Genomic DNA, 17,026 nt, shown 5'->3' with positions numbered 1-17,026 from the left:
TTACATTTCATCTTTGTATGCTTGAAGGATATTGTTAAAACAGCAATATATTAGGGGAAGAATATTATGAAAGAATGCTTAATGGTTTATGAAAGAATGTTATATCTAGGTTTTGTCCCAATTTAAATGCGCATTCAAACTTTAAAACAGTTTTATATTAGTAATTATCAACTTGCATAACCATGCATTTTTAGCTCTTTAACACATTTGTATAAAGTCTTTCTTTATTATGTCATGCTTCTAAAATACTTTAGAGATATAGAACAAGTTTAATCCTAATTTATAGGGTCATAACCCTGAATTGCTAAGCAATGTAATTCCTTGTTACTACTTTTCCGCTTGCGCCAGAATTCTTTTAACATCATGTGATTGTATTGAATCGTTTTGTCTCAACAAGACATCAAGTGACAATTTTCCTGGTAATTTGTGATCAAACTGCAACTCTCGTTCATCTACAACCGCGACCTGTCGGCTGTACGTGTTTTTATTGGAACAACTGTTGTTGATGCACTTTTCTTAAGAAATCGAATATTTTAACTGGGCATTATCAATCTGTTTTATCCTCATCTGTAGTCCTAAATTTCTTAACAAAACTGCAGATTCAAGTTGGATGTTGAGAGCGGAAGTGAAAAGAGAGGAAACAAACGCAATCATAGCAGATCCGAGCTTGAGACGTCAAAAAACACACCAAAACGACGGAAAAGGTTGAATAGCTTCTTTATTTGATTGTATCTATTATTTTCTCTTCATAATTTCAAAGTTGCACAGCAAAGGGAAACAAACAGTTTACTCTATCCCCTCGCAAACATATTCATGCTAGTTATGAGCCCATAGACTTGTAAACGGGAGCGTTTTGAACTTTCCTTAATGGCAAATCTCCCAATTACGGTTATAAGCCAACAGACTTTTTGCGGGGGAATAAGGTACAGAGTAAAATCAAGCGGTCATTATCTGCCCTTTTATACTATTCTTAATTTTCACATCTATAGTAAATCGCTGCAAAGAAGAACATAGAAACTTTTCTTTAAGAGCCCTTTAAAGGAGACGAAGTATGCAAGGCTCTTGATGTAACAGTAACCTTTTGAGAATTTTCCATTTGATCAAATATCAATTTTTTTTATAGCATACGTGTTGACAACTTTGAATTAGCTACAATTCCCCAAAATATTCTGTACTGCATGTTTTTAAACAAGATCTGTCACAAGTTCTGTTTTTAAGTCTACCAGTATCTCATTTTTCGTTAGGTGAAGTACTTATGTTGGATTTGGCTGAATCTTAGACACAGTCCAAGATGCTATTTCCGTGCAGCTCATTATGGGCTAGTTCTCAAAAGGAGATATTGCTTGTAAAAGGATGGTTAATCGACGATGGTACTATGATGGCAGAGGAAACTCAAGAGTGCTTAGTATTGCGCCTTTATGGTAAACTTCAAATTGATAGAGAAACTAATGAGAAGAAACCGGTACAATGAGCTTGAACACGTGCTTTTGCAGAGACTCGGAAAGCTTCCATAAAGAAAATAAAGAACTGGGGAGGGCAGTGAATGGAAACATAAAAGGAGCCAAAGTGGAGAACCTGAATCATATTCTCATTTTCATTCTCATGTAAATTAGATGCCTCATTGTGGGTTTGATCTAAAGAAATAATTTTTTGATTATCTACAAATTGCTAAATACCCATACAGTGCTTGAAGAAGTGTAATGTGTCCTTGGATGCTCAAAATCCTTGAAGAGCATCATGGTTCCTGCGGGGACAATATTGGCTATGTTTAGGCCTCAATATGGGCCTTGACTTGTTCTACTAATCTTACCTCTCAGATTTCATTCTGTCCCTCCTTACCTTACCACTAAATATCCGAGCACAGTGGCCTATTCGTGGAAAAAACCATAGCATGTTTTTCTCAGGTAAACCTTGCGAGCTACTTGGACGGTTAAAACTCCAATAGCTATGTTCCATTATTGAAGGAACTTGTTTTAAAGTTTTCAGGGAAAGTAAAAAGATTTAAGAACTAGAAGGACCCAGGTTATAGCCTATTTCGGATCGAATTTGGTATTTTCCTATTTCAGATGGCTAGAAAAGTCACATGGCTAGAAAACTCAGTTTTTGCTGTGTTCTTCTAAAAAACACGAGTTAAAATTGATAAAAATGACATTGTAGTTGTTTTATTGTAGCAATGCGTGAATGCCAATAGATTCAAATTTTCATAAGATGGAAAATTTCATCATATTAAGCATTATTTGAATATTCTCAAAAAATTTATATTATTTGAATTCTTCATTGTTAACGCAATTTTTGAAAAGAGTCTGTTCAGCTTTGAAATTACTGTAAGGTATGTGTTTGTAGAGGTTTATTTTTTTATCTTGATTTCTATATTTCCTTGGTTCAACATCCTCCCATTTGGCTTCGTAGTATAGAAATGTATGAAATTGTTATTTTACTAATAGTAATATCGCTAATTTTCTTATCCCGGTACATACTCAACGGTTTGTTTCTGTTTTGTTGTCGACGTTGTAGGCTTTTGTGACCGTTCACTCAATTTCTTTCAGGTGCTAAATTTCAGACTTTCTTCTTGTTCAAAAGTCTGCCCTGTTTCCAGTGTTAATAATGATACCTTTTTGATGGACTGCTCCTCTCCTAAGTTTCTCGAAGGTGTTCAATTTGAAATTATTTATTACTCTATTTTCGCAAAAATGTCTCGATTGTCAAAGCCAAAGCCCGTTTGCCTTTTTTTTGTCTGTTATTATTCAACTATAGATTGCCCGTAGCCTATCAGTATATAGTACTCGCATCCAAGTATTTTGCAGAAATGTGTTTTTAGTTTATTCATTTCATTTTCATTTTTATTGGAGATATTTACAATAGTTTTCCGATCTAAATTCTTGTCTATAAGAAAAACAGGTTTGATCAGCTGAGCATGCTGCCTAGGCCGTGACTGGCACTTATGTTTAGACCAAATTTGTCACTTTAGACCCTGTTGTTTTTGAGGTTGGCACCTTTGCTCAAACAGTAGCGTAGCCAGGGTGGTAAGATTGGGGAGGGGGCAAAAGTGAGTTTAGCAAGAGAAAATTGGGGTCCACACCCTTTTGAACGCCAGAAAACGCGTTTTCAAAGAGATTTTCGCCATTAGGGGGCGTCTGTCCCCTCTTGCCTCCCCTCGCTACACCACTGACTTTACGATAAAGAAAAACCGAATATGCCTTTTATATCAAACTTCGTTTTCAAAAAAACTTTTGTCTGTTTTTCTAATACATTGCTAAGCCATTTTCTTCCAAAACTGGCAGGGTCAAATCGAAATATGGATCGTTTAACACGAGGTGAAGCGTTATAACTTCTCACTGCTAGGATTCTTAGAAAAACCTTTCCACTGAATACTAGTCTGCAATTAAGCACCTGAGAGAAACATGCGTGAGTATTTAACAGTGTATATATTTTAAAAGAGAAAGAGTTATGTTGAAATTTCCATAGTTTAGTAAATTACCCTTTGTAAATTAGTCTACAAATTCAATTGCATGTAGAGATCAAAAGCTACAACGAATCATTTCAATTATTCTCTTTGTAAATTTTCTGTGCGATTCGGGTCTAAGTAAAAGTCTGCAACAAAGCAGCGTTTCAGCAGACTTTGGGTGTAAACCGCACATTTCACCATCACTGACCAAATTAGACCTCATGTTGTAAGGTCTGTAACAATCTCTATTTCCAATATTCTGTTCTCGCCGGTTTTCAAGGTTTTCAAAACGCATTCTATCGGTGTTACAATGACTTACAATAGAAGCGTCTGCAAACGATTACAATGTTTCAAGAGGGCAATTGCCACTTGCTACTTTTGTCTCAATCAGCTGTCTGCAAACGAAAATTTCTACTGCGTCGAAATTATGATATCATTAGAGAGCCCTATTCAAAACCGTTTACCTACTTTTAGCTAGAGGGGCATTAGCATATAAAGTCTCTTGAGACTCTTGGTTCATAAAATCACTTAGCATTAAAGTAATGATAAGTGATGTCATTGATCGGTGGCATAGAGTTATGACGTAAATCACTGGGTGTGGCCACTAGGCATGGCCACTGGGCATATTTGAAACTGTGGAAAGTCCAGCACGTCCAGTAGCCTAGCCAGTGTTGTAAGATTAGGAGGACAATAGCGAGTTAATCGAGGGAAATTAGGGGGACAATAGCGAGTTTATCGAGGGAAAATGGGGTCCACATCCTTTAGAACGCCAGAAAACCCCTTTTAAAATGATTTTGCCATAGGGGAGGGGGCATCCGCTCCATCTTGCTTCCCCAGACTATGCCAATGAGCAGGTTCAATTGCTGGGGGCACTAGCCGTTCTTTCCCCCGTATTTACAGACTTTTAATGATAGTCCAGCTCTTCAGGCTTATCCAGTGGAGACATCCTTCCTATCTTCTTTCTTTATGAAGATTCAAGAAAGATAAACATTAATTTTAAGAATAGCTTTTCATAGAATAATTTGGCTCAGGGATCATCTATCAATAACTCTGATATTTTCTAAATTTCTTGAAGAAGTTCCCCTTTACCTAAACCATTAAATTTTCTTGTCCTTTGAAGAGTACAAGGGTGAAATATAACGAATCAGTAACATGGGTGTTGAACCCAGAAAATTTTTTTGCTAGTAAATGCTACAAAAGATCGGTGTAAAAGTTGCCAAGCAACTTGTGGCCAAGTAATCTAAAAAATTTAGATTAACAAAAGAATATTGTCTGTTGCCAAGAGATCCCGTCAGACGTATGACGTAATTGCTTTGAAACGGAGGTCACAAATTGTTTTACATAGAGTATATGAGCGTCCACAACATCATTCGCATGGAAGAAAGATAAATTTCATACCGAAGGTGACGGGACTTTGTGCCTCCAGCGCATTAAAAATGGATTTCTTCACAAAATAGATAACCATAAAATGCAGCTTTATATGCAGTTGTATTTTAACCATAAGCATGGGAAACACAAGCTCTATTTTTCGCTCAAATAAAGTCAGAAATGCGAGAGCACGGACAACCGATTCAGAAAACGAAGCCATAGGCCATGACAGATTTCCTAGTGATCATGAAGTTAGAGTTCCTGTCGACTATCCTTCAAAAGCCAGAAGACCACTATCAATATCACTGAAATCGATCGGATCGTTTCGTATACGAAAGAACAGAGGAACAAGCATACGAAAAACCACTAGTTTGCAATCTGCAGTCTCAGTTCGTATGGATCCGGAAACTGAGAAATTGAGAAAAGATTTTGACCAATATAAATCGGAAAAGGAATCCGAAATCGGTATGTTAACAAAACAATGTGAAATGACGATGAGTGAGAACCGAAGACTTCGAGGGGAATTGAAGATGCTGCAAACGACATGCACGAAGCTCAAGCGTGAGAGGGACAGAGCTCTCGTTGCAGAAAGGGATGCTTTGGAACGTTCTTCAGCAATTGAAACAGGTAAATAGTATGATAGCAAAAAGTTCGAAAGCTAAAACTATTACCTCATAACATTTAACACTATGCAATTCTGATTAGAATATTTTCCTGCCTTTAGTACTTACAGACTTATAAAAATAATATTGTTTAAAGACCAATGTAGCAACATCACTCCTATCTTTCTTCTATAAGGGATTCTTGCAGCAACATAAACATGATTTTAATTTCAGTTAACCAATTGAAGTGGTGTTTTTAGCATGGGATAATTGTGTGTTATAAACAGTCTTTTGTACCATTTTTTAGCCATTTTGTGATTTTTTAACATAATAGACATTATTCTATCTTATTGCACATTCAAATTGTTGAAGTATTTTTTCTGTATATCTTTTAAAGGTTCTATCAATATGAATGACATTGTCACTTTCTAATCTCATTTTTTGAGCAGTTATCACTGAAAAGTGATGCTGCCCGAATGATTTGTCTTATAATATAAATATGCAGCCTGGCCATAAGACTTTTAACAGGGGAGCAGTAAACAGCTCTCCTAGTAGTATTCAGGTGAGCTATATAAATAGAAACAAAGGAAAAATTGATTTCAAGGAGAGCAATTTTGCTTTCTAGAACAATTTAGGAGAGCTACTTCTAGCTCCCCTCCAGCATTTGAAGAGAGCCTGGAGGGGAGCAAGAGCTATGGCTCCTCAAATGGCCAAGCCTGAAAATGATGTCTTCATAAAAAAACTGTTGACATCAATGTTGACTGTAGAAGTCCCCCCCCCCCCCTCCCTGGTAGATTTGTTATAACATGTTGGCATTAGAATTGTGACAATTTTTGTTGTTTTCATTTTAAGAAAGCTTGTTATTTAGTAATACATGAATAATCTTTAGCAAGAAAGGGATTCATCTCCGAATCTTGTTTTATTCTTAGAAAGGGACAAGGTCCAGCGGCAATTCAAGTTGTTCAGAGACACAAAAGCCAATGAGCTTCAAACATTGTTAAAAGAGAAGTGTCATCTTGAGACCCGGTTAATGAAGTATGTAAATATCCATGAAACAGAGACTGAAAGCAATCCAGTGGGGCATGAATTTTTTGGTGAAGGTGGAGAAATCTTGGGAAATGTAAATGATATAGCCAATGCTGTTGCTGCATTCGACATGGAGTCAACTGCTGGTGCAAGTAATCCATTGGTGTTCAAGGGTGTAGAACATAGTCATTTTGGAAGTGAAAATCAAGAACCATATACCAATATTAGAAAAGGTTTGCCTAATACTCTTATTTATGAACATATTTTCTTAGAGATAAGAAACATAGTTAATGGCTTTTATTTTCAGAAAATTCAAATAAGTAATATTGCAGATAATTTTTTTCATTGTAAGGGGCACCAGAAATTTTCCAGCTCTGAAAATGTGACCCTTTCTTGACAAAATTCTCTATACGCTCATTGCTAAGATTTGAATGTAGATATCTTAAGTTCAAAAGAATCAACAAAGTTTGACATGTTTTCCTTGGTGCCAAAGTTGTTAAAACTTTAAAGCATATTTTCTGTTTCATTTTTGTTGATAGTTTATTTTCTGTCAAAATTTCTTCAAGAAGAACCAAACGAGTGACTTTTTATCAATATTTCATGTGATTTTTATCTTGCACAACCTTTCTTGATGTTTATATTTGAAAATTTTTTTCCCAAAAATACACTATCTTTGATTGCATTTTTCAGGTGACTGGGACTCAGTTGTTCAAAATTTGGTTAAGTCATTAAATGCAAGCATCATGAGCATCCCACTGAACAATATATACAGAGTTTACATTGCGTCTAGTGATGATCTAGTCAGTGAAGTAGATCTGCTCGTAGAGGTAATTTTTTTTTCTTTATTTTTTTACAAAAAGTAAAGTTTTCTAAAGCAGTCAAAAGTTATAACATTTGATTTGGCTATCTTTCTCTTAATAAAAATTCCTTGGCTAAAATGACCAAAACTGCAATGAACTATTGCTGAAATTTTGAACTGACGTCTTCTTGTATAACATAAATCTTGTTAAGACTCAAGCAACCTATAGAATTAAAGGTTGTAAAACATGTCACAAAAAGCAAAATAACTGAAATGGCTTGTTAGAAAAGAATGAAATGGGGCCTCTAGACTTTCAGGATAACCCCACTATGGAATCCTTGCTTTCAACCAGGCATGTATGAACAATTAATATTGATGGCAAAAATTTGAAATACAGTTGGTGGGACAATCCACCTATTGACCCGATGGATGTCCCACAACCCCAGAGGGTTTTTTATGATGCCCATGCATTAGAATTTTCATTTCTGTTTTGAGAGTAAATAAACAATGCGTGTTAAAGGTTTTGTATAATTTTTTTTGTTCAAAAAACTGGTAATAGGGGCTATTTCTTTTGAACATCAGCAATTAAATTTATATTGATTTCTGCTGAGTACAGTACACTACAGTTTAGAGATTAAGCTTTGCTTTTTATTTTTGGTCTACAGTGATGACCATCCTATGAGTTTAGTGGGTGTATACTTTAGTGTCTTTTTTAAGTTTACTAACCATTTGGGAAGACATCTACCATTCCAACCCCTGAGACATTTCTTTATTAAAGGCAATAGACTATTGACCCTTTTTTAAAAGAGCAATAGTTTGTCTCCCAGTTAATATCTTGTATAAAAGACTACCAGATACTTGTGAATAATAATGTCCTTGTTGTTCTGCCAGCAACATTACCCAAAACTGATGCAACAATGTGAGTTTGAGGGGCGATTTCTTTTAATGCAAAATATTTCAAACAGCGCATGGGTCAAAGCAACAGAGAAGGTGAGCTTGTTTGTGATTCCTTTTAAATCCACATGTTGCAAAAAATTGCCTACAGATATTAAGTAAATAGAAATATATCTAAAACTTGCAGGAACAGCACAAATTGATAAAGAACAGTCCGGTTCTGGCAAGTAGGAATATCTAATGAAATTAAAAAGCTGTTTGATAGACTAGATAAACGAGGATTATCAATGAAGCGTAATATGCTCAAACTTACAGGGATCTTCTAGAATAAATTGTCATGTAATGAAGAAAAGTTCCTGTTTTCTGCAGACAAGGAAGGTTTTCAACAAGCTCTGAACATGCTTTTTATCAAAGAACAATTGCTACTCAGTGTTGTTGGATATTTCGTATAGTGTGTTGTTATTATCACTTTAAAGTGATTAGTTAAAGCTTTTGTACAAAGTATTATGATCAGAAGATCACAATCTAGTATGGGTTCTTGTCTACTTCCAGTATCATGTTTTTCGGTAGGGCTCGTTCTATTAGTGTTTTTCATTTGGTAGTGACCTAGATAACAGCCTTTGAAACACATTCATGTACTGCTTCATCAGTTTGCCTTGTATGTTTATGCTATCCAAATGTTGGTTGAAAAAATGGCAAAATACTTTGATCTGTGTCTATCGTTTTTCCTGATCATGATTGTTTTCATTCAGTTTCCCTATTTGCTCCCTTTCCCCAGTATATAATGCAATTTGAGATAATCCCATGTATTCTACGAGTTTGCATACATCATTATCATCATCATGCATTATTGTTCAAAATTGAAGTCATGCAATCTTTTGGTATCCAGCTACTTAGCATAAAAACACCAAAACTTCAAGAGCATACATCTGCTGTGAATCATTACAAATGTGTTTATCTTTATTTCTAAGACAACCAACCCTTTTGAGTTCCAATTTGTTACTTTTTTAATATCAGACCTTTTTCCAGGATTTGAATGAAAGTCTTTGCAACAGGAATAAGCTTGTTGAAGAGTCAGATGTATTCATTTGCTTCCTGGGTACAGAAATAAGCGAGTATGTATCTTACTTACACCTTTGTGGCGCTACGTAAAATGCTGCCCTTTGTATATTCCCAGGTGAAAACTGAAGGACAAGGGTAATTTATGCACCGAAAGCTCACTCTGGCATTTTCTTAGGAGTGCATTGTAGAAAGAAACACTGCAATATGTCACAAATAAATTAGAAAACTGCAAAGTTAAGAAACAACTATTTGTAAAATTTCTATTTTTGTATCATGTTTGGCTTTATAATAGAATTTTAATGTGAACTATCGACTCTCAAGCTTTGTCTTCCAATGCGATAAAAAGTTCCATTGCCAAATTGAGCATCCATTTGTCTGTGCTTTCTAAAATTCATCATTGGTGTTTGCTTAGATAATACCCTTGGTGCTATGGCTAGCGATGTATCCTATATGGCTGGTTCAAGTATGATTTCCAGAATTATTAGAATCATGCTATGGATACTATATATGTAAATCACAAAAACGAGTTATAACTGATTCATTCGTATTGTCATAACCTAATTCTTATGTGGCTTATTTCATTCATTAGCATCACTGTAGAAGATATCAGAGTTGGTATGAAGCGAAAAACCGGTATCAAATACAACATATTCTGTGTCAAAGGCGATGAAAGCACCAGGTGAGGCACATTCACAAATTTTAGAAACCTTTTGCCCTACAATTACTGGCACAAGTGATGAGTTTTGCACGTTCTTCAGCAGAATTTTGATATTTTTATTATTAAGCTCCACTCATTATTATAGCTATTCATTCTACCTGGCCTGTGTTGATACAGGGTTGAAGCTACGTACAATGATAAAAAACTTGATTTCAGACAAGAATCAGTCATTCGGAGCGAAATTTGTATTGTAGCATAGTGCCCTGAAGGTTCTTACTTAGTTCCTATCATGTGACAACCTTTCAACTTCGCACTTTGTTAGCGGCTTTTTTTGCTACACGTACGGTGTGATGGCAGTACCGAAGAATACTTTGTATCATTTTGCAAACAGGTCGGTTTTTTGTTAGATGAGGTATAAATTCTGCGATTGCACCAATAATGTGTAGCTATCTGATATAAAGCTACCCGGTTTATCGTATCCGGTTTTTGTATCTGGTATTCGTATCCGGTATTTTGCAGCTGGTATCTTGTTCGGTAGTCTTCAAGTGTAAATGCAAATTTGATTTGATTGGTCCCTTGAAGTCGAAAATCGAAATTTAGATTAGAATAGATTATCAAATTCGATAATCGAGTGTTAAATTCGCACTCTTTTCTTATAAATGCAAATGAGTTTAGCGCGACAAAAGTGCAGCCTTATCACCTAAGCCCAAAAATGCATAGCAGATTGTTAAAGCGTTGGAGAGAATTAAAGACAGATGTTTTAAAAAGTTGATGAAAACGATATACAGTACTTATGTTGGGCTGCATAACGTACGCAACTAGAATTGAATTTTAGGGCTGAAATAAATGCCCGATCTTTCCCCTTTACTCTTAATTCCCTTACTGACATATTTCGGTATCTTCCTGTTTAAAAACATCTTTAGATAACTTTTCAGAGTTCTCGGGTAAATAAGTAAGGCTTGTTTCTTTACGAATAGCGTCCAATAGACTGTCTAATAATTCGAGAGTTTATTTGTTCTAAGTTTCTTGATTAACAGTTCCTGAGAATGAAATTTGTTATAGTCAAATCATTTTGAATGGTTTGAGCCATTATTATCTAGCCAATCAGAAGCCCTAATTTGAGTGTCTTTGTTGTACTAGTGGCCTGAGCTGTGGGTATTTCAATAGATTTTGGGTATCACCCTTTTATAAGCGAAAAAAGTGTTCTTTTGCGAAAATTTATTTAAGACCGTGGAAATTCGTTTTTATCGTTGAATAAGACAAATACCTAATGAAGCGACTTCATCTACTTAAGCCACTAATTTGATGTAGAGTTAAACTCAAAAAATGGTCCAGTTTACTTACTTCCTGTACTAAATCTCTTTTACTTGGTTTTTAATTAAAGTGTCCAGCAAAGTGTACCTAATATGGGAGGTGACTAGCCAAAATATTTTCAGTTGCAGAAGCAGATCGGCAAAATCTAAGCGAGTATTTAAAAACATATCCATGTATTATGTTTTTAGGCCTCTTTGCCACTTTCTGTCTTTTCAACGTTTGTTTGGACTTGATTTTTTTCTAATTTCAATTTGACTCTATGTAACAAATTTGCTGCTGCATGTTCCATGAAATAGCGAATCGAGCCAATGGCAAATGGAATAAATCTTATGTTTTTCTTCTAGTGATGTAGGAGCATATCTTGGCAATGAATTATGGGAAAATATTATTTCAAATAACAGAACTACGGTAAGATTCCTTGTTCTCTTCACTTGAAATGTACTCGATAGACATGGACAAACATTTTAGAATTTACTTGCTGTACCTTTTTGTAGTTTATCTACTAAACGTTTTGCAGCAGTGCCGCCTTGTGTTTCGTAGCTGCGCAATTATTTTTGTATCACTTTTGTAATTCCTTAAAGAGACTGTCGAGTCTCTAATAGTCATGTTTTCTTCTCTTCCTTAATACTTTTGTACCCCGAATGTAGGTTTTTATTTTTATTATTATTGCATTGATTGTTTTCTTAAATAAAAACTTTAACGTAATAGCCACGAATAACAGAATAATGTGTGATAAATATTACTGTCTACTGTTCTATCGTATGGTATTCGATGCTGCAGAACTTTTTTTGTATTCTTCTAAAATTTACAAGAACAAACAATTAATTACAAAACGATACCAGGAGGAAGTGTGGAAAAACATAACAACCTTGCAGCAATAACACTTAACATAAAACAATTATTGCAAAAAACTAAATAGAAAATAAGGAAAATTTTACACGAGAGATACACTCTTACTAAATATACACTCTTACTATCAACTATCAACAGACAAATCTCTATATACACTCTTATGTATACAATCTCTAAGTGCCATTGAGAATAGAGAGTGTAGAAGAGATATCAATTTTTACAAACATGCCTTGTTGAAAAGTGTAAAGTCGGTGCTTCTCTGCCCCTCTGCTTCTTGGTACCCTCTAAATTTTTTCAATCGTTGCACTTGAAATGATATACATTTTAAAGTCATTACAAATCACAGATAGGCTTCTGTAAAGCAGTAGCTGTTAGAGCAGTAAAAATTGTAAAGTAAAAGTTTCCATGCTTCTAAGTTGATTTTTAGAGAGGCTTAAGGAATACTATCTTTTAATCGTGTATCTTGACGAAAAAGCGCCCCATTTGCCCTGATTATGATGTTAATACAATCTTGACAAGTCTTTGAATTTTAGGTCATATATTGCAATACTGACGATGGTATCATGGCTACAGAGGCATTTGAATCAGTAGATCATATAATTAAGAGAGTAAGTATTCTCAAACATTTCTTCGACACAGCTCTGGTATGTTAACTCCTGACATTTCTTTGCATTCTTTTAAGCACTTTTTTTAGCAAGTTCACTTACCTCAATGAATTTAATTTTCAAGAAATATTCGACTGAAGGTTGTCATTCTGATATTTTGTTAATATAATCAAAATTTTTCTAACATTAATTCAGATATTTTTTCCATCAAGACCGAGGTCGTGCAGAATAGCTTGAATTAAATGAGTGGAGGGGATTCGCCTGAATTTATCTTACAACAGAGCTTCCTTTTTCACATGGGGCTAGATGGCTTCTGCGATCTGCAAAATTTGATGTTTTACGCACAAAAACCATAGACAAATTCTCAGAAAAATTTCTCGTGTTTCCTTTAACAGGAAATCTAAACGATGAGGAAAATATTTTTTATTCAAAGCCAAAGTGTTTGCTAATGACATGCTTATAAACAAAATTGATTTATTTTTAGTGTTCCACCATAGATAAATAAGTTTAATTTAAATATTTGAGTGACTTTTGAATGCAAATTTTATTTGTTTAGGTCTAATGTAGGTTAGTTTATTTGGACTTCTTAATAATGACGGTGATTTGATAAGCTTTTGTATACTGAATAATTTGTTTCTAATTTTTATCGTAGAAAAATACGTTGCATTTTCTTGATTTTCTTGTCCTTTTTGTCTTTGGTATTTTTTGATAATATAGCTTAAATCTTTTAATAGTTTTTAAAGGAGCAACCAGATCATAGCATGGGAATGTCTTCAAAATCTGAAGAAGTCGACTGTTGCCCCGGATTTGGATGGGATATCTATGGTGATTTTGAGCAGCGTGAAGCGTTGAAGTATCACGCGAATGAGAGCGCCAATGCCCCAAGGCTTCAACAGGTATTGCTTCCCAACATGAACATTAAGTACTCCAAGATTGCAGGAAAATGTGAATCAAATATAACATAATCTATCGTCATCATGTATTATGGATCACAATTTTGTATGCATGGATGACGTTTTTCAGATTGCATTTTCGCTTTCTCTTCTTTTCAGTGCTATGCGAAAAGTCAACTGTTAAAAATACTCCCAACGAGATTTATGTTACGATTTACAATGTTAGAATCTAGGACTCTATTAGAATTTTAAAAGATATAATTTCACCATTTGATCTTCTTGCCAAATCCTAAAAGGTTGCTCGATTTTTCGCTAACAAAACTATAATTTGTGCCAGACATCCTATGGATGTTATTTTATTGACAATTGTGCTTTTTGTTGATAATTATCAGAAGCCAACCTTCTCCCATTTGGTTCTTTGTTTGTTTAAAACAAAATTCCCTCTCATTTTAGTACTTTGATCAGCTGAACGAGCATGTCACTTTTGATGGTCCTGTCCAACCGTTGCTGGTGACTGGCCCTAGTGGATCTGGCAAATCGTTCCTATTATCAAGATGGTAAAATTTCCCAAACTTGTGTTATCTTTTCCAAGAAATTTGCACTTTTGTTTCCAAGAAATCTACTAAAGCATTTCAAAGACACTACAATTGAATATCCAAGATATCTATTACACAATTATATGTGTTAATTTTATGTGCTTTTTCCGTGACAGGATTCAAGCACAGCAAGTTGAAATGAGTGGAGCGTGCTTATTGTATCATTTTGTCGGATCCCCGTCTACATTCAGTGCAGATCTCATACAAATCATGCGGCGTTTTACTTTGCAGGTCAGTTATTTAACCTATGTGCTGTTAGCATAAAACCGGATTTATTTTATATCGGAGACTGGATTGGTCTTCTTCCACACGTCAATGAAGCGATACAGTAGATTTTTAGCCTGTTAACAGGAAATCAAGAGATAGATATTATCTGGGTGTCCCAGAAAAGTTCTTGTATCGCTTGAGTGCAGTAAAGGTCGTTCCGAGAGAAAAATATTCCCCTTGCCTTAGCCCATTATTTTCATTTGCAAATCCCCCGATAGCTCAGTCATTCACTATCTTGAACCGTTTCCTTTGGATGTTCGAGTTATCAGGAGTCTACTTTATATGATCGTTTGTTATTGCAAAAGAGAGCCTGTGAGTAATTTCTCTATTGTTTTGCTTGGTTTATAAACTTGATAAGTTTGAATTCTTTCAAACAGCTGCTACAGCAACTACCATCCACTTGCAATCCATCAAAACTGGATGAAGATTTTCCGAAGTTCCTGGATCGAGCCATTTCTCGATATCCGAATGGTATCACTTTGGTCATTGATAATGCCGATAATCTTCAGGTAATCTTCTATTTCTTATCCATTTCCATCCAAAACCGAAAACCTACTTTAAAGGCATCTAGTATGGCAAACTGGTGTTCTCTGTGGGAACACCCGCTTTGAACGTGATAACTATGGTTTCTTGTGACCAAAGGCAGTCATTGCATGTCAACAAGATCAGTTCGAGGTATCTTCATATGATCAGTTTCAGGCCTACCGTAACTGTTGCCCCACAAAGGTTGTAGCTTTAAGGAGGTACGGGCTCAATGGCTATGTGCATGTAAACATCAACTATTGGGTGGCTCAGTTGTTAGAGGCGCTGACTACAGACCCAGGGGTCCGTGGTCCGGGTCACTGACATGACCAAACTTTCACCCATAGTGAGAAGAGTCGCCAGCTCTCTGTAATTCCAATCGTAGAAATCCTGAGGTGTGGTCATATTGAGAGGAAGGGCCAATATATTGTCAGTGTCCTAAAACTACCTTCAGAAGCTAGGTAGCAAATTACAATACAGTGATGTCTTATCGATTTCGGCGCAACTTACATTGTTGCTGGGGGGCTATTAGAAAAAAGATCTTAACTGATTGAGCTACCCTAAGTTTTCATCGGGAAAAGTCATCTTTTTGTATTAATTAGACGATAATTTTGTTTATTACATGTTTCAAAATTATCATCTTTCAAAATTGTCATCATCCGATTCTTTCAACGAGAGAATTGGACAATAGTTTCCTTTCATTTAAACGATAACAGTTTAAATGAAAGATATCAGTTTTAGCAGAAAGCTTATGCTTATAACGGATCCTGATAAGTTTGGCGAAATATATGAAAAATATCCCCTTTTGATACTTTATACTGCAACATTTAGAGATAGCTGCAACAGTTCTAAGCTTGATGCTATGAAGCTTAATATGACGAACTTAAAAATGATATTTTTCATATATTTTGCATTACTTCAATCTTAATACTGGATTTTGACCACATTCTATGCAGATATTTGCAACATTAAACCTTTCATTTAACGAAATATTCGCTTTTTCATCAGATTTTTTATTGCATTGTTTTGCAAAAGTTGCTGCAAACATTCCCAATTTTGATGCATAAGGTTGAGCTAACCCAGTTTCGCTTTCTTCTAGGGTTTGAATATGTTCATGAAATGGGTTCTTGACCCCCTGCCAGTTGGCTGTCGTGTTGTGATTTCTGTTGGCACTGACGATTACCCAAGGGAGTGGAGGTGAGTTTTCTCTCTTATCATTAACAATACTTTTTAAAGTTGATACGACATTTTCCTTCTTGATTTTTTGTTCTGCTTTGTCTCCTAAACCAAGTCGCTTGTAACTGCCTCTAGCGTCCCCTTTCTGTCAATGTTTCATAGTATGCTCATTTAATTTGATAATACCTCAAAAGTCTTCAAAATATTTTCCACTTGCTCTTAAGTTTTCTAAATCTTCTCACATTTTTTTCCCATCGTCTAAATGAGATTGAGTAAAATAAATTTCTGACTTGATCATGAATTTCAATAACTGACAAGTTGTTAGTTATATTCCTATTTAAAAAAAATCAATTGAAATTTTGTATTTAGTCTCAGATTCCTTCATTGCGTTTTTTTTCGTTAAAATACATGTCTGTCTGTCAACGAACATTGCCTCCTGACCCATTTTCCTTAACAAGGCACTATCTATTACAAGGCATTGTTTGTTATTTCAGATCGTTGCCAAAGCTAGAGATGAAGCCTTTTGAAGAAGAGGAAACGAAAGACATTTTACAATCGCTGTGGATGAACGAGAAGATAGCATTGTCACCTGACTTGGTATGTTTGATGAATTCTTTGACTTTATTAGTATCCTTAGATTCTTTCGTATTAAGAATTGAGCTGCTCATGAAGGAAACGAATCAATTTCTTCAAACCTCATCGATAAATTCACCATAAACTTCCATTACTACGTCGTTCCACATGGCCCATTGCCAGTGCTAACTGAAAGATAGACAATCATTAACTTCTTAAGCAAATTAAATTGATTGACCAATCAAATTGCTTATAATACTTATCGCTATATTATTGTGTTTGCGATATATACATGTGTTTCCTCATGCAACTAAATTTTAGCAATCACGTGTAGAACATTTGTCCTGTACTATATCAACAACAGTGCATGATAA

The 17,026-nt window shown here is 35.2% G+C and overlaps 2 protein-coding genes across 5 annotated transcripts in view; both read left to right on the top strand.

The window, feature by feature from the left end:
* Positions 1 to 3,865, top strand: part of LOC135689158 (uncharacterized) — a 31,590-nt gene extending 27,725 nt beyond the window's left edge. For all 3 annotated transcript variants that reach the window (XM_089110069.1, XM_089110068.1, XM_089110070.1), the window contains 2 exons: positions 600 to 704; positions 1,245 to 3,865. In XM_089110069.1, coding sequence (XP_088966195.1) covers positions 600 to 704; positions 1,245 to 1,248 — 109 coding nt within the window. In that variant the 3' untranslated portion in view covers positions 1,249 to 3,865. The remainder of the gene's footprint in view (positions 1 to 599; positions 705 to 1,244) is intronic.
* Positions 3,866 to 4,789: 924 nt separating this feature from the next.
* The window catches only part of LOC135689157 (nephrocystin-3), a 28,552-nt gene continuing 16,315 nt past the window's right edge, over positions 4,790 to 17,026 (top strand). The window contains exons 1-14 of one of the 2 annotated variants that reach the window (XM_065206300.2): positions 4,790 to 5,440; positions 6,345 to 6,674; positions 7,132 to 7,268; positions 8,132 to 8,230; positions 9,164 to 9,249; positions 9,786 to 9,875; positions 11,513 to 11,576; positions 12,554 to 12,628; positions 13,360 to 13,521; positions 13,972 to 14,075; positions 14,231 to 14,345; positions 14,759 to 14,890; positions 16,003 to 16,100; positions 16,574 to 16,676. In XM_065206300.2, coding sequence (XP_065062372.2) covers positions 4,951 to 5,440; positions 6,345 to 6,674; positions 7,132 to 7,268; positions 8,132 to 8,230; positions 9,164 to 9,249; positions 9,786 to 9,875; positions 11,513 to 11,576; positions 12,554 to 12,628; positions 13,360 to 13,521; positions 13,972 to 14,075; positions 14,231 to 14,345; positions 14,759 to 14,890; positions 16,003 to 16,100; positions 16,574 to 16,676 — 2,085 coding nt within the window. In that variant the 5' untranslated portion in view covers positions 4,790 to 4,950. Of the gene's footprint in view, positions 5,441 to 6,344; positions 6,675 to 7,131; positions 7,269 to 8,131; positions 8,231 to 9,151; positions 9,250 to 9,785; positions 9,876 to 11,512; positions 11,577 to 12,553; positions 12,629 to 13,359; positions 13,522 to 13,971; positions 14,076 to 14,230; positions 14,346 to 14,758; positions 14,891 to 16,002; positions 16,101 to 16,573; positions 16,677 to 17,026 lie in introns of both variants that reach the window. The other variant, XM_065206299.2, reaches the window with a different exon arrangement.

Source organism: Rhopilema esculentum, chromosome 9 (assembly GCF_057945365.1).
Source record: "Rhopilema esculentum isolate cy_ngs chromosome 9, ASM5794536v1, whole genome shotgun sequence".
NCBI lineage: Eukaryota > Metazoa > Cnidaria > Scyphozoa > Rhizostomeae > Rhizostomatidae > Rhopilema > Rhopilema esculentum.
The sequence above is the reverse complement of the archived record's forward strand: the minus strand, read 5'-3'. Positions and strand labels throughout refer to the sequence as shown.